This window comes from Rhinolophus hipposideros (genome assembly GCF_964194185.1).
Source record: "Rhinolophus hipposideros genome assembly, chromosome: 11".
Lineage (NCBI taxonomy): Eukaryota > Metazoa > Chordata > Mammalia > Chiroptera > Rhinolophidae > Rhinolophus > Rhinolophus hipposideros.
This window is the reverse complement of record NC_138057.1, coordinates 8,416,265-8,442,461: the sequence shown is the minus strand read 5'-3', so window position 1 is coordinate 8,442,461 and position 26,197 is coordinate 8,416,265. Positions and strand designations below refer to the sequence as shown.

Genomic DNA, 26,197 nt, shown 5'->3' with positions numbered 1-26,197 from the left:
CTTTTTATGTTTCGGTTGCCATAAATTGTCCCTGTTGATGGTGGTCGAATAACCTTCTTTAGTATTTCTTGTAGTGCAGGTTGTGTATTAGAAAATTCCCTCAGCTTCTGTATGTCTGGAAAGGTCTTTATTCCTCCTTCATATCTAAAGGATATCTTTGCTGGATATATTATTCTTGGCTCATGATTTCTGTCTTTCAATAGTTTGAATATTTGGTTCCACTCCCTCCTGGCTTGTAGAGTTTCTGCTGAAATCTGATGATAATCTAATGGGCTTTCCTTTGTAGGTTATCGTCTTCTTTTCCCTGGCTGTCTTGAGGATTCTTCCTTTGTCGTTGATTTTAGATAGCTTGAATACAATGTGCCTTGGAGAAGGCTTGTTGGGGTTGAGGTAATTAGGTGTTCTATTTGCTTCTTTGATTCGAGAATCCAGTTCTGTCCACAAGTTTGGGAAGTTCTCATCAACAATTTGTTTGAATATATTCTCTATTCCCTTCTCTCTTTCTTGTCCTTCTGGTATGCCCATTATTCTTATATTGCTCTTTCTGATGGAGTCAGAAAGTTCTTGTAGAGTTCTTTCATTTCTTTTAAGTCTGAAGTCTCTGTCTTCTTCCATCTGTGTAATTTCCAGGTTTCTATCTTCGATGTCACTGATTCTTTCCTGTATCTGATCAACTCTACTGCCTAAGTTGGTTATTTCATTCTTAATTTCTTCTATTGAGTTCTTAATCTCCAGATATTCTATTTGGTTGTTTTTTTTTTAAAATTTCAATCTCTTTTGTAAAATGTTCATGTTGTTCTTTGATTGTGTTTCTGAGTTCATTGAACTGCCTTTCTGTGTTTTCTTGCATCTTTTTGTGTTTTTTCAGAGCTACAATCTTGAATTATCTGTCATTTAAGTCACATATTTCCATATCTTTAAGTTCATTTTCTGAAGACTGTTCACTTTCTTTCTAAGCTGTCTGTTTCCTTGGTTATTCATGGCAATTACTGATTTATTATTTGTCTTCTTAGACATCTACAGGAGTGGCTTCTGCAACAGGTTGATAGGAAGTGATTTTCTTTTGTTTTCCGGTACTTGTTAGTAGAATATTTTATTTTCTCTCCGACGGAAGCCTTATTTCTCTCTCACACGGTAATGCTATGTTTTCTCTGCACTATTATAGCCTCTCACACAATGGGGGGGATTTCCTGGGAGACGGGCTTCTCTTCTGTTAATAGTTCACCTGGGTCACAGGGCACAGTGTCTGTGTGGGTATGCAGAAAGCTTTTGAAGTTCCAAAGTCTTCCTGCACCAGATTCAGAGCCTGTATGTTTCAGCCATTCTGTTTCCTTCTGCAGGGTTCCACCCAGATAGGTGTGGCCAGGGGCGGGGTCAGTTGTGAGAGGTGGCCCAGAGCAATGGTGGCAACCACCACCACAGCAGATCCTGCTTCCACAGCTTCCTCCCCTTTGCCGGAACTAGTTGGGCTGAGAACCTATGTCTGCGGTCCACAGTTCTCAGAACCTCAAATATTTTGTTCTTTTGATCTGACACTGCTACTGTTCCTCTTCTAGCATGGGGCTGGTGGGGGCTGAATGAGCTCTGGGAGGGTAGAGCGGCTCTGCTAGTCTCAGTGTCTACGGCTTCCATTCTTTGCTCGGCATTGAGTGCTTAAACCATTGTTTTTAGCCTTCTTCCTTCAGTCTTTGTTCCAAGGTCTGCCGTGAGCATTGGTTTTAGCCGCGTTATATGCTTTCCCCTCAGCCCTGTGGGCCATAAACAGAGTCCTAGCAGTCCGAGTTCTTCCCTCTCCCACAGTTGCAGTAGTTCCGGGATGCAGCGAGCTCGGAGCACTGAGCTAGGTCTCTCTCCGGTGCCTGCGCGGCTCTGTCTCCACACTTCTTCCTTCCTTCCTCCCCTGTTTGCTCAATTTGCCCACCTTTGGGTGAATTGAGTACTGGGCCTCTTCGTCTTGCCTGTCTGCTGTGCAGGGAGTCCTTTGTGGAGTTATAGTTGTTCGATTAGTTGTAAATTCTAGGGGAAATTTACAGAGGCTCACCTCACGTCACCATTTTGGTGATATCTCAGGTTTATATTTTTCTAGAAATATGTTCATTTCACTTAAATTTTCAAGTTTATTGGCATAATTTTTTTTTTGGTAACATTCTCGTACTCTAGTTATAAAACTTTGGCCAGAAACACATATATGCAGGGCTATCATCTAGTTCATAAAAGATTGGGAAGGCTCAACAGTTATGTTCAGAAAACAAGCCAAAATACTGACAGGCTCAGTAGTGGAGGACACAGCTTGGTTGCTCCACAGAGTAAGTTGGGCCAGAGTGTTTACATTCATCCTCTTCATTTTCTCTCTCTTGCTGGAATTTTAACTGCTCAGGAGTTGGATGATATCATTTCTGGAACTCCTACATTTCAGATCCTGAATTCTTCCTCTATTTGTTTCTTTTCATCTAATAATTTCTATTTCTTTGTGTCTTTGCTTTCCTGTCTGCAAAAGGATTTCATCAATTATATCTTCCAACTCTTCTAATGAAGTTTTCATTTTTCTCTCTTTTCTCTTTAAATTTCAAATTTCTAAAAAAAATTAAAAATCAAAACTTTTTTAAAAAATTAAAAAATTTTCACCAATTCTAATGGTGTACTTTTCAACTCTCCTTGGAGTTCTCTGTTAATTTATTTTATTTGGTAATCCTGGATTAGAACTGCTATAACTTCCTGACAAATTGAATCTTTCACTAGTCTTTATTTCTAATAATACTTATTTGATTTAATGCTTGTTTTGATTGATATTAATAAAGCTGTGACTTTTTCTCTTTTGGTTGGTATTCATTCATCTTATATATATAATATATTTTTTTTGTTTTTAGTTTCCACCTTTCTGTGACCTTATGTTTTAGGTGTGTGTCTTAAAAATATCATAAAGCCCAATGTTAAAACTCCTTTCTGATATTCTTGGTCTTAATAGAGCATGGTAGAACATCCATTTCTGAAATCTTGCACACATTAAGGTTATATTATAACCGTTGTGTTCATTTAGCCAAATAACTCAAAATATCATGTTCAGCATTTTAAGAGCACAATTCTCCAACAAACATGCATGTTAGCACTTGTTAAATTTTTGTTCAGCTTCATAAGGAAGGATACAGCAGGAAGACAAAAGAGCAGATTGAAGAACATTTGAGTAACAGGGATTTATATAGTCAGTTGGGAAAGGAATGAGAAATAATATTCGAGTTAGATACCAGATGGGCTAACTTTCTACGGGGTAATAATCATATCGTCTCTGTTAGCTTCTCTGCCAGACTATAAACTCCTCTGTTTCTAACCTTGCTGGCTGTGAGCTGTCTGCACCTTCATCGGCTAAGATGGGTTAAACAATGATTCTGTAACAGTAAAGTCACCTGCCCCAAAGTGTCAGATGAGGTTAAGCAGGCTTATTAGAAAATATCCTAAGATGATATTAACAAAAAATCAAGCAATAATCATTTTGCATGTATCAAAGTTTGGGATAAAGTTTTCTTTAATGATTTAACACCAAAATTAAAAATTCTTTATCAGAATGGTGCAACTGTAGTCTTACTCATTGATAAGGCTAGGGGTAACCTAACAGGAAAAATAAACTAGAATGGCTAAAGGCAGCTGTAAAGTAAGCATTTATGGACAAGAAAATTAAGTTGTTGCATGGGTATTGTAAAATGTAAAATTGGTATAATTTACTTAATAAACTGAATGGTAGGGAGATGACACATTTATTACAGTCATTTCCATCAAAATATGAGTCTACCTAGGCAGGTATACTCTATTTTTTCTATTTTTATCCTTTCTCCATGCTTCACCCCACTTTTTTTTCTTCCTCTTCCTTCTCTTTATTTGTTAGTCAAAGACACAGAGGGTTGAATTATCATCATTGATTCATATGAAGTCCCACTCTCATTTTTTTCCTTTTATTCCCATCCTCTAACCCCCTTCCTCCCATGTGCAAACTTTCTAATATGTGTAAAGTGTATCATTTTGTTTGTATGAATTATTGTAAAATGTTCATGATTTTGTAAGCATTTTTCATGTATTTCAACATTTTTAAAATCCAGATGCAGAACTGGGTTTTCTGTATTTAGTTTGAGAAAAAAATTGGCTATTCTTGTTCTTGTAACTTATATTTTTAAAAAGATATGAGTTTGTCTTTGCTACACTATAATCAAATTCAGTGCTCACTTGCTCAATATGTGGTGTAGCAGTGGGGGCCTTGTGGTGAGAGGATGGAGCCATTAGATGAAAAAATAGGGTGGGGACTAAGGAGACCATGAACCTAAGAGTCAGAACCTCCTTAATTTTTGCACATTAGGTTCTCCGCTAGCCTCATCCTAGTTCCAGGGGGGAAGAAACACTTAGCTCCCTAAGTCATTGCTTGGAGGAAGCTGGCCTGGATGTTTGGTTTACCTGCAGAAGACATTGTGTGAGGAAGGACAAACCTTTCTTGCATCAAGCCACTGAGATTGGGGCTAATTTGTTACTGCAGCATTGCCTATCTTATCCTGCTTACTACAAAGAGAGAAAAATAACAAAATGGAGTAATAGAGAAACTAAAATAAGATAGTAGGAGTTGGTGTAACAAATCTGCGATCTCCTTCATGTGACTTGGTTAAATTTGCTGTTAAGTAGATACTCAGATGGGGCTAAAAAAAAACCCCAGTGTCCAATACAGGAAGGTTACAAATAAAGAAATGGAAAAATATATACTAGGAAAATGAAGAAGAAAGGAGAGGAGTAGAAACAATATTAGTGTCAGACAAAGTATAATTCAAGACGATAAAAGGGAAATATTCATATTGATGAAATTCAGATTATTAATATTGAGCCTATTCTTTTTCTGACAAGATAACTAAAATATTGAATGTAGAAACTGATAGGAATAGAAGTCATTGACAGATTTACACCATTGAGGGTGATTTGCATGTCTCTTTTAGAAAAGTAAATATAAAATGTGACCAGTATTTTTAAAATCAGGCCTGATAGGACTCACTGGGCACACTCACAATCACTCTGTTTCCTTTTATCACTTTGAACTGGCTTCATAGTGGAGGCTCTTTCTCTGCCTCTGGTCCCATTCTTCACTGATCCTTCTCAGGTGAAATGAAGTCCTCTGGTCACTTCCAGATGCAAACATAGTTTCAATTCTGTGGTTACCAGTGTCCAATCACCTGCAATAATCAAACACTGAGCATAAACTAAAGGTAAATCTCCTCTCCTTCACCCAACTGGGACCTGTTTTGGAGACCATGAGCAGTGGGACATGACATGGTGCTGTGGTCTGTTTTCTGTCTTTCCTGGCCTAGCATTTTTCCTTTTCCGGGTTGCTACTGGAGGTATCTTAAGGAGCAGGAGGCTCAGAGAGGGTGGGCAGGGAGGAGAAGGAAGAGGGATCCTCAGGGTCTTATGTACCTGGTACCCTTGTGAACAGCGTCTTGCTCTCAGGGCCTGGCGACTATGTGGGATTGACACTGCCGATGGGTCCCTTTTTTGAGTTCTCCACCACAGTGAGTGCGTCTGACCTTGGCCCTGGTGAACATGCCTTCATCCTACATCCTGCCTCTCACTCTTCCTCCAGCTGCGCTTCTGCTAAGGTCTCTTTGTCCTTGAGGTAATATGGCATTTCCCCCAAAATAAGACCTAACCTGAAAATAAGCCCTAGTATGATTTTTCAGGACGACATCCCCTGAATAGAAACCCTGATGCGTCTTTTGGAGCAAAAATTAATATAAGACCCAGTCTTATTTTCAGGGAAACATGGTAGTTGTGGATAGAATCTAATCCTACACCAGTTCTCTCCCACATCTGGTCCAGAAGAAACACTCAGACAAGTCTGGATGGTGGCAACAGAACACTCCAATGGCAGAGCACCAATAAGCCACAGTTTCTTGCCCATAGATTTTGGGGGGCCTTGGTCAAGTGTGGGTCTACAGTCTGAGCGTAATGAATAAGAAATAAACCTTTGCTATGCTAAACTGCTGAGATTTTAGAGTTAACTTTTTACCACAGGATTGCCTATGCTATACTAACTCATTCAGACAAAAAAAAATAAATAAAAAATAAAAAAGGAGGGGAAAGAGGGATAAAGAACAATAAGGTTCAGTGTTGTATAAAACATGAAATAAGATGGGATAATACTCCTCTCTGTTGACTTGAGGTGAGAGGCAGGCAATGCTTCTCCCTCACACTGCCCTTGGGTGACACAGCTGGGTGACCAAATCAACCTTCTTCACAAATCCTTCTTAATTGCCACTCTACTTGTTATAAATTTTATATGAGTCCATTGGGAAGAGCTCAAGAATCACACTATCAGTTCTTAGATATTGTTTTGAACATTTTTTTCTTGGTTTTCTTCTTGAAATCACTTTGTGATCTGATATCTTTTGGATCTTAGCACTTCTGTTGAAACTTCTAATTTAACATCTTGTTACATAAATAAAAATAAAGGCACAAAAGATCTGAATATCTTCTCATACTGGTTTAACTAATATTTGGTAAGCCATTATAGTGTATTGAAGTAAACCTCAAGTTTAGTTTAATGCACAACAGCATAAAACTGGGTAGCCAACAAAGATCAAATACACATTCTTTAAGGATATACCGTGTTTCCCCGAAAATCAGACCTAACCGGAAATTAAGCCCTAGCATGATTTTTCAGGATGACATCTCCTGAACATAAGCCCTAATGCATCTTTTGGAGTAAAAATTAATGTAAGACCCAGTTTTATTTTCAGGGAAACACGGTATATGTAACATCTATAAAAGTTGTTTGCTTAGTAGGCTACAAAGTAAATCATGGTAAATTACCGATGGCAAAAAACATACCATTACATTTACTGAACACTGTGCAATAAAATTAAAAATAATCTTAGAAAATGATATCCACCCCCTCATCTATATTGAAAAATTATTCTTCTAAGTAGCTCTCAGATTAAAGGAAAGATATAATAAAAATGGACACCTCTGTGAATTAAGGTCAGAGTGCTGTACAGATTAAAAGTTTGGGCTTTATATTTATTTATTTATTTATTTATTTATTTATTTATTTATTTATTTATTTATTTCATGTGTACAAAACACTGTAATAGTTAGACGTTTATCATTTATACCCCTCACAAAGTGATAACCCCCTACCCCAATCTACTACCCCTCTGACATCACATACAGCCATTACATTTTCACTGTCTCTATTTCTTATGCTGTACTCCACTTCTTGTGAATATATACATATATATTAAATTATAGTTGACATTCATTATTATTCAGCTTCAGCTTCCGGTGTACAGTGCAGTGATCAGGCATCTACAGCATCCCTGAAGTGGTCTCCCTAATAAGACAGAAAAGTTTGGGCTTTAAATGCATGTACTAGAAAATAAGAAATACTGTAAGTATCACTTTTCTTAGCTTTCAAGAAATTCTAGAAAAGTAACAAAATAAATCCAACAGAGATAGAAGGATTAAATTAATAAAGAGAGGAACAAAAATTGATGACATAGGAAACGTAGGAATAAACTGAGGAGATAAGTTCAAACTGAACTGATCAACCAAAACTGATTCTTGATAAAGACCAAAAAAGAAAATGAATCACTGAAAAATATCAAGAGATCAATACTCATGGAAGAAATGGAAAAGGCTGTACTTAAATAAAACACCTAGACATTTTTACAAGCAAATATTACTAAATCTTCGAAGAATAGGTAAAAATAAAAATTCTAGGATGACTAACCATTTTGATTTGTCTTGGACTGAAGCAGTTCCTGGGATATGGGACTTTCAGTTTTAAAATTGGGAAAATCCTGGGACAAATTGGTTACCCCACATGTTTCATAAAGTGTGTAGACAGATTAACATGATTCTGATACCAAAATGGGACAAAGATAACACAAGAGTTTTAGGATCTGACTTAAATATTAGCAAACAGAATCCATCAATTTAAAAAAAAATAATTTAGAAAAAAGAAATAGATGAAGATGTTCTTAAATTGATAAACAACATCTTCCAGAAATAATGGAAACATCATGCTTCGTATTGAGAAACATTAAGTGTTCTCAGTTTAGTAAGGAAATGTCCCGACCCGCGGGACACTACACGAGGGACCCCGAAGCACCTAGAAGGGAAGAAAATGGGAGACACAAAGACCAGAGACAAGACAGGAGTTCTGATCAAGTCTCTCTTTATTACAGCTCAATCAGGGGTTATATACATTCTTTTGCTGGGTGGAGGGGCATTAACATAAGAAGGGTTGCTGCAGGCTAGCAGTCTTAAGCCATCCGGACACATCCTACAGAATGCGGGTGTTACCCAAGTAACTTCCTCTATCTCATGCTTCTCAGTTATGTGATGGTGCCTTACAGGCACCCGCCCCCCTACAAGGAAAAGGCACTATGTTTGCTTAACATGGTGCTGGAGGTGTTAGTTAAGATAATTAGGTTAAAAATATGCAAATATTGGAAAGGAAAGGACAAAACTGTACTTTGTAGAGAATATTATTGTTCATGATAAAAAGCCAAACATTCATGAACAAACAATTAGAATGCAATAAAAGACTTTTTACCTAGGTGGCTGGGTGGAATTTCTAATCACAAATATTAACAAATTAGAATATATAGAAAAAAATGGCTAATACTATTGAGTCTTTTAATATGACAGGTTCTGTGCCATGCACTTTTTAATGTAATTTCTCATTTTATCCTCAGAACAAATAGATCTATTAGTGTCCTTGTTTCGCCAATGAGGAAACCAAAAGACAAAGTTGAGTGACTTGTGCAAACAGGTACAAGTCGTGGAAACAGGAATTGAACCTAGGTGTTTTATTCTAGAGTTTCTTCTTCTTTCCATAATAATTTAATTCACAATGGCAACAAATAAACTTAAGATATTGGTGGCAAGAACAGCTACATGTCCCCTCAGATCCCTACTCTTTCTTATTGGTATAGAGTTGTAGCTGATAAGTGGTTGCCCAGCCAGGGAATTTCCCAGACTCCTTTACATCTAGGTAGGAGCATGTGACTAATTTTTCCAATGAAATCAAACAGAAATGATGTGTGTCACTTCTTGGTCAAGGTGGTTAAGGCAGGGGCTGTATCTGCTCCACCCTGCTTTAATCCTTGCACTGGCTGGATATCAATGCCCAAGACAATCTTAGAAACCTAGTGTTGCAGGTGGTATAGACTTTTTCAGCTGTGGGCCCTGAATGACTATGTGGAATAGAGTCTGTTATATAAGACAAAAAACAAACTTCCTTGGGTCAAGTCGCTGAAAATTTGCAATTTTTTTTGTTACAGTGGGTAACGTTATCTTAACTAATACAAATTAATGAGAAATATCCAAGATTTATATACTTCTAAAAGTTTTTAGAAGAATGTATGCAATTTGAATAAAAGGATACCATATTTATGGATGAGAAAACTGATTACTGCAAAGATGTAACTTTCCCTTTACATACCTCTAATTTCAATATAATATTGTAATACATTATATAAAATACAATGTATTAAATACAATATACAATTAAATACAATATAAGTTGTATTTTTAGAAAAACACAATTTTATCTGGAAAATTAAACTAAGAAGATAAAAACATTTTAAAAGAGAATAATAAGTGGTAGGGACTTCCTCTTTCAGACATCAGATACCAAAGCCTATTATAAGATTGTGATTAAATCAGAAGTGGCAATGGCATTGAAATTAAGAAATAGATCAGTGAAATGGAACGGATAGATCAGAAATAGACCCATGTACCTATGAAAATTTTGCATATGACTAAGTTAGCTTTTCAAATCAGGAAAGAATGGACAAATAAAAAATGTTGAGACAACTACATACATATTTTGAAAAAAATAATGTTAGATGATTTTAACCTCACACTATTTTCAAAAATAAACAACAACAAAGCTACAAAGAGTTATAGGAAAATCTATTTATATCCCTGGAGTTAGAGAAAATTATAAAGGAAAAAAATTTAAAACCCTAAGAAAAATATTCACAAACTTGATAACATTAAACAAAGGAGAAAATACTTGTTATATTTATAGTGGCCAATAATTAAAACACAGAACACATTAAAAAAAAACCTCTTACAAATTTATAAGAAAATGACACATAACCCAGTAGAAGAATGGGCAAGAGATTATATAGTGATATTCACACATAGACATACAAAAACATACTCAGCTCCACTGTTAATTGGAAAAATGCAAATTAAAACAATAAAGGTATATAATTTCTTTTTCATTAGGTTGGTAAAAGTTAAAAAGTTTGTTGATATAAAATACTGGCCATAGAGTAGAGAAATAGCTATATTTGTTTTTGATGATACAGTTTTAAGGGAGTACATTTTGACAATACTGTTAAAATTTTAAAAGCATGAACCCTTTGATTCCACTTCTTGTCTATATACTCTAGGAATTAGTTCACTCTAGGTATATTTAAAGAGCTATATAGAAGGGTCTTCATGGTAGCAGTATTGGTAATACGAAAACTTGAAAACAGCTGAAATGCTCATCGAAAAGTGACTTATAAACACTCTGAAGCAATAAAAGAGAATCGAGTGGCTCAACATGGACTGATGTGGAAACAGGTACCATACGTTGAGGTAAAGACACATCATTAAGTCAAAAAGACAATACTCACTTGTATAATGCCATTAATAAAGTGTGAAAAGAAAGAACCCCCACAAAACATTTATTTCTATATGTACGTATGTGTGTATGTAGATGCAAAGGTAAAGTTAGGAAGGATCGACACCGAACTAAAGGCAGTGAGAGCCGAGGGTGGGTGGGGAAATGGGACAGTGGAGCATCAGGGACATATTTTACAATGAGAACGTACTTGTGTATTTAAAGGTATATTTTAATAAATTTAAATAGAAAAAGATGTAAATACTGAGGCTTCAACCCCAGAGATTTGTTTTTAGATGGTTTTAGTAGGAATTGGTGTTTTTTTGACACCTTCCTGGGTGATTCTGAGACCATGGCTTGAAGATTGAATTACCATATTTTGCCATGTATAAAGCACACATTTTTGCCCAAATCTGTGAGGGAAAAATAAGGATGCACATTATACATAGGTAGTACTAATTCCATATGTATAGAAATATTTAAATTCTTTTATTTATGCTTATGAGGTATAAGTGTAACTCTAAAAATCAATAATGATATCCACAGGCAACATAATACCCTGGAATATGATCATCAGTTTTGTTGAACTTATGAGGAACTTGCAACGATGAAGAGTTTTTGGCCTTCTACGATGTGTAAATATCGTAAATTTGTTACCGGTACATAACATTTTTTGTACCTTGTATCAGTTCTTGTGTTTTGTAATTATTTGTTACATAAAATTTTTTGTACCATAATATATTAAAAACTAAATGCTAAAATTCCTTTATAATACAAAACACAAGTACCAAAATGAAAACAAATAAAAATTTGAATTAAAAAATTAAAATTAAAGATTTTTTCCCTGAAAGTTTGGGCTAAAAATGTGGGTGCGCATTATACACAGGAGCACATTATACATGGCAAAATACAGTATTGGTTATTGAAAATCCTATATTCTAGTCTTTAATTCAGCTTGTTATGTGTTTTTCATCATATGTAATTCCTTATTAAAATACTGGCGCAGTGCTCACTTCGGCAGCTCACATACTAAAACTGGAATAATAACAGAATGAGCGTGGGCACCATGGGGTGCCCATGCAAATTCATGAAACATTGCATGTATTGGCAAATTTTATGTTATGTGCATTTTACCACAATTTAAAAAACAGTATAAATCATTTAACTAAAACCACAGAGAAATTTTAATGAACTGGATTTTTTGTCATTAACTCAAATGTCATCAGTCTCTGTTCACGTGAATGTTGGTTTTCCCTTTCATCTTGAGGAAAAGCTTTAAGTTCTCTCACCTGTAGCATTTTAAGGTGTGACACTCAGCACACAGAATTTATGCATTGCCCTATGCCCTGTTAATGCATACCACTTCTGCACACTATCACTCGGTCCCCCAACCCGAGTCTAAGCAGTATCCATTCTGAAGAGAATTCCTTGCTGATCTTGGGGAAATAACCGTTTACCTTCTGGTTCCCTATTCTGTTTTCTGCTCTGTTGGGAGCCAGAGAACAGGAAGAAAGGTTCCATGTGAAGTGAACCACAAGAAGAATGACCTTATAAAAGCAAAGCAGCTCAAAAGTTGCTGCAGAAATACTGTTTTTTATTAGGGGGCACTGCCCTAGACCATATTACATGAATGATAGTATAACATCCTCCACATTCTGATTTCCAACACACATCCGACCCCCGGCGTTTCAGATTGGAGAGCATTCAGATTGTCGGTCTATACAAAAGGAAACTTAGAATTAGTTCCTGGCACATCGTAAACACACACAAATGAACTACTATGATTATGTCATGATTAGCCTGGCCAGAGTGATGGTTTTGCTCATAAGCCAGAAAGCTTTGTTACATTCTGCATATTTAAACCCAGGAGAAGCAAGCACTTCACCAAGTGGGTGATGCCCCAATTCACCTTTAAATCAAGCCTTCCTGTCTGCTCATCATCTTTGTCTTTTTTGGTTTTCCCACCACCACCCTCAGCTAGCAAGACGAGGACTCAATGTCGTACTGATCAGCCGGACACTGGAAAAACTACAAGCCGTTGCCTCGGAGATTGGTGAGTAACCCTGAAGGATAAGGGAGATGTCTGTGGAGTCCATTAGCCAGGTCTGCTCTTGTCAAGCCTGTGGATGTACCATCTGCATCCCTACATCTGTTCTTTGGAGCACGGGGAGCTGGTCCTCCTGTGGGAGTTCCGTTTACAAAGTTAAGTGCAAGCTGTAAAGCAGGGGCTTTCATTCATCAGTGATTCTTTGGGCCAGGTGAAGCAGGAAGAGGCTCATGCACAAGTACGTCCACTCTCTTCTTTGATTCGGTATCTTTATCTCTAGAATCAGACTTCCTCATCCAGAGGCTCCAGCTTCCTGCTTGCTTCTGCCACACCAGTCGAAAGCAGGATATGTGTTTGTGACTTCACTTCCTTATGTCTATGCTCTGCGGTAGGAGGATGAGGGACGATGCTTACTGGTGGTTGTCAGAGTTTTAAAAAAGATTTGATCCAAGGCTGCTGTGTATGGTTGTGAAGGTTGTACACTGTACAACCCTAGGAGGCAGAATTTATTATTATGATCCACTCTGAAGTGTTCTTAGTTAATAATGATCATAGGAGCCCCTTCTAGGTATATGCATTTTAATAATTAATTTAGTAATTAATACACTCCTTAACTCAAAGGAATGAGTCTTTAATTATGAAAACTCGTGAAGACTATTGCAGGCTGTCTAGGGGACGACCTGTGTCCCCGGGGGAGATTAAGGATAGGAGACAAACACGAGAGGCCATCACACCTTGAAGGTTCAGTGCCCTTGAACCAATGAATTCTGCTTTTGTTTTGTGTCTGGATATCAGAAGTAACTTTGACCAGAGTTAGGACATTCTTCATTGTTTCTCTCACAATGCTAAAATGTACTTTGCATTGCCCTCTTGAAAAGCAAGTAGTGTCTGTAGTCTGGAAGCATTCCCCCACCCTTAAACTATACCTCAAGGTCACTTGCCCCCGTAAACATTGGGTCTGACTCCAACGCTGAGCAGGCAGCGGCTGGTAAAATCTGCCTGGTGCTTTCATATCTGCCTGAATGCTCCTACACAAAGGAAGTGCACATGGAAGAGTGGAAAGAGCAGGAAGGAACAAAATGTGGGTGCCCTTGGGCAAGGTAGTTAGCATCTCCGAGCCTAGTTTTCTCCTCTGGAAACTGGAGATAAGGGTGGCCAGTTAGCTTAATTGGTTAGAGCGTGGTGCTGATAACACCAAGGTTGCCTGTTCTACCACTGCATGGGCCACTGTGAGCTGTGCCCTCCTTAAAATAAATAAATAGATAGGTAGATAGATAAATAAATAAATATAAAATGGGGGATAATACCTACTTTACAGGGTTGTAGAGAGGATTAAAATAAATTATTGTGTAGGTAAATGCTAAAGTCTTGAGCAAATACAGAGGGTTGCTGTGTCTACATGGAGGGGACCTGACACAGCACAGGCAACATCACACTTTGCTCTTACAGCCCTTAGTCCTTAGTCTCACACTTGGGTGTGCGACAGATCGCTGTTGCAGAGTCTGGAGCTCCTGTGCAGACAGATTGCTGATCCACTCCCAGGGTGTCCTGGTTCAGCAAGTCTGGGGTGGAGCCTGAGATTTTGTGTTTCTAACAAGTTCCCCAGGGATATTGATGCTGTGGTCTGTGGACTTCACTTTGAGAACTACTGCATTTAATCTGTTTTGATGCATACGAGGTCTCACAATTAATTTTGCCAACTCATCCTAGAAAAAGTGCTGCATACCTCATTGCTGAATGTCACTACGGTCACCTTCAAAGTACTCCCCTTGGGAAGCTATGCACCTATGCCAGTGCCTAGTCCACCCTTCAAAGCAATTTTGGAACTCCCTGGAATGGCCATCAGAGCTGTCGTTGTGCTACACTTGATGTTCTGAATGTCATCAAAATGCCTTTTAAAAAATATTTTCTTTATCTTCAGGTAAATAAAGAAGTCATTGGGGGCCAGATCAGATGAGTAGGGAGGGTGTTCAATATAGTTATTTGTTTACTGGCTAAAAACTCCCTCACAGACAGTGCCGTCTGAACTGGTGCATTGTCGTGATGTAAGAGCCACGAATTGTTGGCAAAAGTTCTGGTTGTCTAACTTTTTCATGCAGCCTTTTCAGCACTTCCAAATAGTAAACTTGGTTAACTGTTTGTCCAGTCGGTAGAAATTTATAATGAATAATCCCTCTGATATCAAAAAAGGTTAGCAACATCATTGCAACAAGCTCATGAATTTAATTGTCAGACCTCATACACTTGTCACTGTACTAACTCTTAGAATCACACAGAAACCATCATTCACAAATCTTTTAGCATATCCCAGCATTTATCTGGGGCTATTTCTCATTTCTAATTGGGTGGTGGGCTTGTGTTCTTTGGTCTCAAGAGCACTGGGGGAACTCCCTGGGCAAGAGGCAGATTGGGGTTTCTGTACATTAAAGTATAGCTATTGTTTCTAATGCAGAGTGGACTACAGCGAGTAGTGTGAAGATTATACAAGCAGATTTTACCAAGGATGATATCTATGAGTATATTGAAGAAAAACTTAAAGGCTTAGAAATTGGAATTTTAGGTAAGTAAATTGCGAAATGCAAGGCTTATTATAATACATCAATGGAATAATAATCTTAGTGACACTTGATTATTCCATGGTGGCTTAAACTTAACCCACGACTCTATATTAAGTTGTAGTATTAAGCTGAATATTAAAGCTTAATTCTTCAAGAGGTGTTACTGGATTAACAAATTTATATATGGCTTTGGAATGTATCAAACTTACATATTCCAACCTTCCTAACCATATTTCTTAATATTAAAATGAATTTTCTTTCATTGACCTGCTATTTACATTTGGCAGGAAGAGGGAATCTCAGAAATACCTGCCTAAAGGAATTCATTTAGAAAACAAACATTGCTGTGATTGATCCATGAAATGGCAAGTCAGTGTGGTTATTTGAGAATTGATTCTCTTATTCAGGAAACAAGATCATATTTTTTCTGTGATGATTTATAAACAAGCTATTTTATAACAGTGATTGTACACAGAAGGAAGTAAGGTTTGATTTCTAAACTACCTGCTGAATTTTAAAAATAAGTACTAATTATTTTTACTAATAATAAGTTAAAATATGTCATTGCAGAAAAAACAGAAAGAGTAGAGGAGCACATAAAAGGATTATAAATTTCTTAAAATCCCAACAGCCTGGGGTAGCATTTTGGTGCATATCCTTCCAGATACACATTTTCATATATTTACACATACTTCACATACCTACACCTGTTTTCGAAACTGGGATTAAACTTACATACTGTACTGTAACATTTTGCAAAACCATACCTCACAAATGTTTTCCTATGTCGATAAAACTTTAAACCCCGGTAGGTTTGAATGCCTGCCTTGCATTGTACCACATGGCTGCACCATGATTCATTTAATGTGCTTCCTATTATTGGAGCACAATGTTTTCCCCTCAGATTTCCTCACTGTTATCAAATCATTTTGCATTGAACAAACTTGTATATAAATCTTTTTGTATGTGTTTCCTTAAAAAACTTCCCAAGAGAAGAATTCCTGGGTTGAATACAACCATTTTTAAGGCTTTCAATAAACACTTGCCATTGGCTCTTCTGACATCTTTTTGTTTTGCTTCTCTCTGTCAGTCAACAATGTTGGAATGCTTCCAAGCTTTCTCCCGAGCCAATTCCTTAATGCACCAGATGACATCCAGGTAGGCTTGTGTTTTTGAGGGTGGTGTCCTCTCACCAGGTACTGGGTCCCCTAACTGGATTATCACCAGGCCTGGGAAGGGTGTCTGGACAAAATACTGTATTCCAGGTGGATATCTGGAGATCTCCGTTTCTTTTCATCTTAGTGCTTGATCCACAGTCAAGGGTACCACTGCTCGTGACCATCTCTGTGATAAGGTCATTTTCCTTCTTCTCTGCACATCAAAACGTACCTGCCTGTGGTCTCAGTCTTTTGGGGGCTCTGTGCTCTGTTTTATAATTTCTCTGCCTGAGAAATTAACAGCTTGTGGATGTAGAGCTTGTGGAGAAGGCCGGTTCTTTGGTTTTCTTTGTCTTCCCAGATCATAAGATTTGTTCAACTTTCAGTGTAAGGGAAGTCCACAATACAAATTCTGTGGTTGGGGGTACTATAAGTTCAGCAAGATTGGCTCAGACCGATGGCTGCCATTGTTGGTCATGAGTAAATTTGTTATGTATTTAACAGTCGCCGAAGGCACTATTTGTTGTCTTCCCCAAGCCTGGACCTTTGAAGTCATGGAGTTATACCAATTCTGAACAGGCTGTCATGTTTCCATTACCTGATTCCACAAGTATTCCTGTGGTCCTATTTAAGCCCTGAGTCTACTGCATGGGAATATAATGTTATTGGTGCATGTCCTTGCCAATCCTCCTCCTGGCCACACATCTATCCTGTGGTCCTTTCTTCTGGCTTAATGTGTGTCTGCCCATTAAGTAGGTTCCATTCTTGCTTCTCTCTATCTATTTATGTCTGTATTTGTGCTTGTTTCTGTGTCTGTCCCTCTTTCACTCTCTGTTTGTCTTGGGTAATCCTAGGAGTTTCTGTATCTGACCTCTGTAGCCCAGAACCTCTACCCTGTGTCATACAATCATTCACCTTTCTATTCTGTACGCTGTTGTCTTCTAGACCCACATATGCTCACCTTTCTTCCACCAGCTGGAAATCAACCATCTCCCTTTGAAAAACGGTATCTATATTATTCTTTAAATTTTTGAGGAAACTCTTAATTGACTTCTTGTCAAGATCACACTTTAATAAAATCATAGTGTGGATGTCAGATGTTTCCCAGTTCTAGTGCCTACTTGCTGAACATCAACGAGAAGCCTAATTTGCAGGCTGAGTGAGTGAGGGAACTGTTCAGACATGTACTTTTGCCCACTTTATGGTTCTTTAGCACTGATTACTTCTCAGGAGAATTTCTCAGATGATCCTTCTGATCCATGGTTGTGATTATTTATTACAGAGCCTCATCCATTGTAACATCACCTCAGTAGTGAAGGTATGTGATCAATGTATGCGCTAAATGCCTTAAAAATGTAGTAGCTGTTGGAATTTGGCAACACTGGAGAATTGGCTCCTTCTCTGTAGAAGCAGAATTCTTTGATATTGAACCACACTTGATTGAGAGGCCATGTAGCAGCCTTTTAATTGTCTTACTCTATTTTCATCAAGTACAGTGATGGATTCATTCTCCCTAGTGTTTGAATCCTATTTATGCATTCAGTGTTGTCACATGTCAGAACACATTTGACCTGATGATGCTGAAACTGATTCAGGATTCCAAGACACCTTTTTTTTTTTTTTCCCAATAATTTCCTCTGATTTTAGTCTTGTAAATAGAGGGAAACTTGCTTTGTTTGGAAAAATGACAGAGGGCACAGCTTGGATTTTATGGACTCTTGTTTAATAAATATTTGTAGAATTGAAGTTCATGTTCAGTTGTATTTCTGATCCCAGCCCAGCTACTAGTTAGTCGGACAGCATTGAGCATGCTACTTAACTTCCTTGAACTTCAGATTCTTCATCTGCTATTAAAAGAGTGTTGGACTAAGTGACATATCAGGAGCCATTCAGCACTCGGGTCCTTTGATTAGAGTCAACTACATAAACATTTGTAGACTTGACTACCACAAAACTGTCCTACACCGTGCTGTTGCATGAATAAGAAAAAGGGGACCGCTCTGGGCAGACAATTTGGAAAAAGGTGTTGCCTAAGGGTGGGGGCAGCTGGATGCTTGGTCAGTAGACAGCGCTTTTGTGCGAACACAGTGTTTTCCTTTCCCTGAATGGTGAGAGCCCCCTCGATGGCTTGCGAGTGAACTCTGAGCTTCCAGTCCTCACTCACCCCCTTACTCAGTACACAAAATTCACAAGGGTGCATGGCCGCCCTTGTGACCACTCTGGAAGACCTGTGGAACTGCAGCAGTGAATCAGGTATGGCCCCTGATTTCATGGAGCTGGGACCCTGGTTGAGAAGCAGCAGGAGTCTCAGTCTCATCCTGAAAACATGAACTGGCAGCGGAGGACAGCTTTCTCAAAGGAAATGCGGTTGGTGTCAACCTAAGGATGGGGGAATGGATGCTGAGCAGACCAAACAAAACATTTTTCAGGTGGATAAGTTGGACTGACAAAAATTATTTTCACCATTTATTGTTTTTCTGTAATCATCCTTTTTTTTCATGGTTTAATGCTCAGTTTTTATTGATACACGTATTCTTTTTATGCTGAGCAATCAATGGCTTTTAACCACCGGCCTCCCCGTCCCCTCCAGCTGATGAAATGGTAGGTTTTATTTGTCCAACTGTTATTGGCAGCCTTTCTGCTAAAATCTTTCACATCATTTTACACATCGATCTTTCATTCTTGATTCATTTGATCACAGGGCTTCCCAAATGTATTTGACAACTCTCTGGCTCCTTTAGCAGAGAAATGCTTTGATTTGCTAAAAAATCATTTTAGATATTGCCAGACTTCTGTTACTAACTTCCCTAAGTAACGGAGAAAACACACTGAAGGTAGCTTCTGAGTATGCCATGACCCAGTTGGCCACTCTGGTTGGAGCCATAACGAGTATCACTTAATTATTCCAAGGAAGCCATCCAGAAATAGTAACGATCCCTATCAAGGGCAGAGATAGGAGATGAGTATGACGTCAAAGGGAAGGTGAGATAAGAGAGTGAATAATGGGAGCTTTGTGACAGGGACCAATAAAGTCTGAAGTTATTGTTCTAATTGGGATTATCTGCTCAATTAAGCTAGTGAATTCATTTGGGAGATTTCAAGGACATGCTGGCCCTGTCCACCAGTGCTCCAATCATACCCTCCATGAAACTGGGAAAGCCAAGGAAAGAGAGATGACACCATCTAGTCCTTTTCCTTCTCTCACCTCCCTTAAAATCCATGGTTCAGGAGGTAGTCCCATGGGTGGTAGGGGGCTCCCCCACTGCTAACCCAGAGCAGTGAAAACATTGGTCTGGAGGCTCCTGCAGATGGGCTTAAGGACCTGGCCTATGAATTGGGGATTGGGTGGGATGTGGGCGAATGGGAGTGGCAGGGACATAGCTTACTGAGAAGCTCCTGCAGGCCTCCCAGACAATATGGAGAAATAGGCAAAACTTGTCTTCTGGTCTCGTCTTTATTTTTCTGCCTCTTTCCATCTGTTTGGTTGCTCTCTGTCTTAAACCTGCACCCAAGATAGAGCCTGAGTCCACTCAGTTGTACTTCCAAGAATATTTTTGTCCATGGGTTTGCAACTTCCTTAATTCTTATAAAGTATGCCCTGTAATTATGATGTGAAAAGCCATTTAACTGGATATTTAAGCTTCAGAAGTGGTAGAGAAGCCATCTTCAGGGAGCAGTAGGTTGGGAGAGGGAAGAGACTTCTTACTGCTGTTGTAATTCTAACAGATGAACACACAGACACGTTCTGTCCAGGGAGCTATTTCACAGACCACCTGCAGGCTGCTTATGGGGCTGCTGTTGAATTGACAGATTCTCATCCTTTGTGTTGTGAGATGTTCATGGCCACTTGTGTGATTTCCCAAATGTCCCCCAAACCTAACTCATGGCTGAGGTTTCTGATGGCCAGCCTACTTTTGCCTGTCTCCCAAAGTAAAGAGTATCTGGGGAACCTCAGTGTTGATCCCACAGCAAGAAGCCATTTTCCATAATTTTTAACGGCTTTCATTTTGCAGGAAGACTTTAGCTTTTTGGGGAAGAAACCAGAGGCCTCTGAGCAGTTTGCCATTTGTCTAGGTTGCCTCCTGTGGGTTCCAGCCAGACTCTAGTGTCACCAGAAACACGTCTAATAAGTGTCAGCAGATTTTCAAGGCCATCTGAGAGGATGAAGCAGGTGCCAGAGTCCTCCCTCACCCACTTCCCCAAGTACCCCTGTCCATTGCGACTCAGTTCCTTTGTCAAGGCTTAACTTTCTCCTTCTCTTATAGATGACACAGATGATTCTGAAACACATGGAATCAAGGTAAGGCTTTTCTTTTAAAAAGCGTGGGGCAGCATGGTCTCCCTGGCCTGGCAATCAGCTGACTTGGAGGCTGGGGGATAGGATGCAGTCAGCTGCTACTTTAACAAATGACATGATGAAAGAACATGGAGATTATAGGAGAAAAAAATAACATTCTGGGCCAGGCCAAATTTGCAAACAGATAAGCATACTTGAAGGTCAAATGTAACATAAACTTTTGTTTAGGGAGGAGAACAGCAGCAGTTTCAGCACACATTGTATTAAAAAAAAATTAACTCATGCTGAGCATAAAAGAAACTTCAGAAGTTGGCCTGAGACCAAGACCATCTCTTTGTTATTATGAATTTCAGCTCTTGTCAGAAGGAATACTCCATTTTAGTGGTAAAAATCACCACCCCATCAGTGCCTCCATTTATTCCATGTTTTATCACCCTATTACAACACCCATTTGGGAGCTGGGTTTTTTTCAGGTGGTATTCATTAAAAGCAAATGGTTGATAGTTTATCTTTCCTAGAGGAAGAAGGGGCTTGGCCTTGTATTCTAATGCACAGTTTCTTGGTTTTTCTGAATTGACTCCATCTACTTGGGATGAATTAAAGATATTGAATTTCAAAAGGATAATTAAGGACTCCAGAGACTTGTGTGGGTGCCTGTGTGAGCAGATGATGGACTGTCAAATTCCACCCAAGACAGGATTCTACATGTGGCATCTGTCCTGTTGTGGGTCATCTTTATGAGTTAGAAAGGACCTTGAGCTCATGCGGTCACTTTTAAAAGAGCAAGATCTCTTCACCTGAGTCTTGTATGAGCCTAGTTGTTTTTCTGCACTTTGGTTGGGGATATTTGTTGCAGCAGAGTCCATTTCCAGTCACAAATCCTTGATGTCAACTGACTGCCAAGTGACATCATTGTGTGGTGCTGTAGTCTATGATGTAGGGGAAGTTTCACTCACAGTTCTTGGAAGCAGAGCATTAGTGCACATGAAAGCCTAGAGAGGATGGGTTTTTCCCAGCATCCTTATGAGCTCCTTGTTCTCTTCCTTCTTGAGTAATGTGATTAGGCGGCAAACCAACTGAAACTTTGCTTCTTTGCCTTGTAGGCGGAAAGGGCTCATCTTGAACATTTCTTCTGGGGTGGCCCTCTTTCCCTGGCCCCTATACTCTACCTATTCGGCGTCCAAGGTGAGTGAGAGCATTGAAGTCTTCCTCCTCTTGCCTTTCCCAGATGATCCATGTACTCTGGATCATCTGGCAAGTTGATGGATAGGTTTCCCAGGAGGCACTCTTCTATGTACAGGGTGGAGCTAGTCAGCAGGTGTTTGGGAGCACATCAGATAAAGGTGCAGCCCCTGGGCTGACAAGGTCTGCAGCAGCACACCTAGGCAGGTGCAACTTCCATGATGGGCCTCCAGCCCTCACTCACTTCCTGACCTGCTGTCTTCTTGCCAACAAGTAACATTGTAGCTTCCTTCCTGCCCTGGAGGCCTAGTCAGCTGTCCCCATACCCCAGTCTTTAAAACAAACCCTTGGAGGAGGGGGTGCTTTAGACAAAGGACAGCTTCCCTGGGTTGGGTCATCTATATGCAGTGGCCCGAGGTATGTATTTATCCCAAAATGTATGTTCCCACCAATTGATGTAGCTTTTCCTAGACCAAGAAATGAAGTTCTAATTCCCATCAAGACAAGCCTCTGCATTTAAAGATAAAGCCGTTGGCTACTTGTGGTGCATTTTGAAATCTGAGTAAGTTGGTTCTGATGGAGAAAGCAAGCTCTGTGTCCTGAGGTGTTTCTCCTTCTTTCTCCAGGCTTTTGTATGCACGTTTTCCAAGGCACTGCAAGCGGAATATAAAGCAAAAGGAATCATTATCCAGGTGAGGTTAACAGTTCTGAGTCCATGGGAACAGGAACTCTGGATTTACATGGAGCTGGGGCCACTATCTCCTGCAGTACTGACAGTGCACGTGTAGCCAGGAGGAAGGTGGTCTGGATGACACCATGGGAGTTATTGGGACCGCTGTGGTAACAGCTGTGCCACCTCTGTTCCACCTGCTGCCGCAGTCACCCATGTCTCTGTCAACCCTCTGGCTACCTGATGCTGCATCAGGACAGAAATGGGGCTTGTTGACCATCCTTTACTCTCTGATATAAGTACAGGAGACAGGTTTATGTGGGAGAAATTGGGGAGAGGCAACAAAAGAAAACTGGACACTCAGTCCATGTTGGAAAAAGTGGCGGTGCTTCTCTTGTGAGCTGTTTCATCTGTGATGAGCCACAGAAATCCTCAAGCATTGGTTCTTGAGCAGTCAGGAAGAGGTGCTCTCTTGCCCCTTTCACCTACAATGGCAGACCCACCATGGAGAAGACCTTGTCCTACTAACTGTAAACAGAGCTGGGTTGTCACTGCCATCTGTAGGCTAACCAATGTGATATCTTGAGGTTTCAGTGACATACATGTACTTGGTTCAGCAACACAGAGTTAAGTGGTTTCTGGAAGCTGGAATAAAAAGTTGATAGAGGGTTTTTGTTAGTCTTTGGGAAGAGGTTGCATGGCATACTTTTAGAAATGAAAAAGGCACACTCAGGGTGATATCTTTAAAATTATTGCTATGCATACTAATTTTCAATTAAAATACCCAGGTGAGAATATCTCAGGTGGCTGTTCTTATAAATTAACCATCTATAGCATAAAACTTATTCAATAGACAGATATGAGTTAATGGTGAGAACTTTGAAAATAATGTCATCTTCCCAGCCACAGTGAGTGACTGTGACAGTTGTGTCACTAGACCACAGCCCCGTTCTCTGCCCTGTTGAACTATAAAGTCTCACCTATCAGAGATTTCCCCCCTCCTATCCATTTTCCAGCTACCAGCTGAAGATCAGTTCCTTTTGTAACAGTGCTATCCCATGTAGGCTAAGTTTACTGCAGTTTAAAAAACAAGCCTTGAAATCTCACTGACTTAAAACCACAAAGATTCATTTATCATTCATGCTACACATTCACTGTGATCTGGCATAGGGGATTAGCTCATTGTAGTGACATAGGGACCTAGCCTGATGGAGCAGCTGCCATCTTGGATATTTGACATGTCAGAAAAAAAGTAGTAGCAGTTCTAGAGGATTTGACTTTGATGATTAAGGGCTCTAGCTCAGAAAAGACACATGCCATGTTTGCTCATACTAACTGGTCATATCTGATCACATGGCCTTACCCAACCATAGAGGGACCAGGAAGTGCAATTCAATCATGTGTCTGGAAGAAAAAAGAACTATAAATATTTGGTGACTAACAGTAATAATTACCACAACTATTTTCTTCCTAGCCATGTGATGGTCTTAGCAGCAACTTGATCTTGATAATTGTGAACCACAGATGCTATAGCTGCCAAATTAGTGGGTTCTGTTGGGCATCAGGGGTAGGAGGAGTTGGGGTAGGAACAGGAGCCCCTTCTCTAATGCAGAAACCTTGGAACTACTCTCCTAGCAAATATGAGGTGAAAAGACCGTGACCTTTCAAAAACCAAGTAGCCTCTCCAAACACACATGTAATTGGTGCTCAATAAATATTTGTTAAATGAATGAGAAAGTATGTACTATATACTTGAGTTTAATTTTCAAATTCCAGTCTGCCATTTAAAATCTGAGTGATCCTGGAAAGCCTGCTTAAACTCTGTGAGCCTCAGTTTCCCCATCTGTAAAAAGGGGTTTATAATACTTTCTCATATCTCTGGGTTATTGTAAAGATCTAATGAATAGGAGAGATCCAAGATGGTGAAGTAGATAAACACTGTGACTGCTTTCTTCCATGAACACATTAAAATTACAACTAAGTTATAGAACAATCAACCTGGAGAGCCATCTGAAAGCTGGCTGAAACAGAAGTTTTATAACTAAGGATATAAAGAAGAAGCCACGTCAAGACTTGTAGGACAGGTGGAAATGTGAAACGGGCTGGCCCCAAGCCTCCATGTGGTGGTTGAGAATCAGGAGGGATACCTCAGCTGTGGAGGTTCACCCTGGAGTAGCAAGGCTCCCCAGCCCATAGTACTGGTGCTGGAAGAGGAGCTCCCACAATACCTAGCTGTGAAAGACAGTGGGGATTCTGACCATCCAGGTGAGACAGAGGGCTGTGGGAAACCCAGACACCCTATTAAAGGCCCCATGCACAGACTCACTGGCAGGCACTCACCCTGGGCTCTGTCGGAGGGATGGTTACTGGGGGTGAGAAGTGCTGGAGGGTGGGAGGAGGCAGATCAATTTGTATGGCTTTAGAACAAGGGCTGGAGGACAGTTGCCATTTTCACTGTTTGGGGTCCTTCTCCCATGCAGCCAGCAGGTGGGTGCCATCTTTCCTGTGTTGAGCCCTCCCCACAAGTCAAATCTGAATCTGATTGGCCTGTGAGCTCCGCTGGGATTCCATCCAACCCAACTCTCCCAACGTTGGAGGCACGTTCTTTCGAGCAGCCATCGCCACCTGCATTGCACTCTTTCTTAGAAAACTATTGGAGTCCATTGGCCCCAGGTGGGCAGTGATAGGCCTCAGTGTGCTCTGAGTCTTTTGCTGGTAGCTCCAGGCTCAGTACTGGCATCAAAAGAGAATTTACATTAACCTGGTGTCCACACCTCTTCCCACTCTAGTGACTCCATGAGACCCTGCCTCACCCAACTTGTATACTGCACAAGTCTTTATCAGTGGCTGAACCTTAAGGGATCTGTCAGGTGGCAGCAGGTCTCATGGTGTCCTGGCTTTTTGTGGAGGTACCCTACCCTTGGTACTGGTGGCAAATATCCTTGGTTTGCTGTATGGCCTCTCCCATGTGCCCAGGTTTAGCATAGACAGTGAACAACCATGGATCACTTTGTAGATCCTACCAGGTAGTCCCTGGGTAATCATAGACAGTGGGTGGCCTGGGCCTGCACTGGAGCCCATTCCAACAGGTCCCAGAACAAACATACTTGGAGGTTGGATTCAGACCACAGCAGAACACTACCTAATTACCCTCACAAGCAGCACACCCAAAAGATTGTCTCAACAGGCACAAGAGCCCTCTGGGGTGAATTCCACTCTGAGGGGTAAACCCCCACACAGCATCCTGGGAGCTGTGGATGTGGCCAACTCCCACAGCCAATTAGACTGAGGGCCAATCCCAGCAATTGGTGTGCCAATATGAATTAAGGTTCACTTATAACAGGAGGGCACACACAACCCACCCAAGGGACAGTCCTGGACCACTCAGAGCAGGTAACCAGGGAGACTATGCCAGGGCCTCACACGGTATGTACTATATAAGGCCCCCTGGCCAAGACTGGGAGACTCAACAGATCTACCTAATACACAGAAGCAAACAGAGAGGTAGCCAAAATGAGAAAACAAAGAAATGCATCCAGAATGAAAGAACAGGAGAAAAATCCAGCAAAAGAAATAAACAAAATGGAGGCAAGCAACCTACCAGAGAGAGAAAGTTCAAAACACTGGTTATAAAGATG

The 26,197-nt window shown here is 39.9% G+C and overlaps 1 protein-coding gene across 1 annotated transcript in view; it reads left to right on the top strand.

The window, feature by feature from the left end:
* HSD17B3 (hydroxysteroid 17-beta dehydrogenase 3) overlaps window positions 1–26,197 on the top strand; it is a gene marked incomplete at its 5' end in the record, with an annotated part of 68,021 nt that overhangs the window by 28,190 nt on the left and 13,634 nt on the right. Inside the window, 7 exons of the mRNA XM_081066470.1 lie at window positions 12,626–12,701; window positions 15,148–15,255; window positions 16,344–16,411; window positions 17,693–17,728; window positions 20,676–20,710; window positions 21,811–21,892; window positions 22,516–22,581. Of these exons, the coding sequence (XP_080922596.1) occupies window positions 12,626–12,701; window positions 15,148–15,255; window positions 16,344–16,411; window positions 17,693–17,728; window positions 20,676–20,710; window positions 21,811–21,892; window positions 22,516–22,581 (471 nt within the window). The remainder of the gene's footprint in view (window positions 1–12,625; window positions 12,702–15,147; window positions 15,256–16,343; window positions 16,412–17,692; window positions 17,729–20,675; window positions 20,711–21,810; window positions 21,893–22,515; window positions 22,582–26,197) is intronic.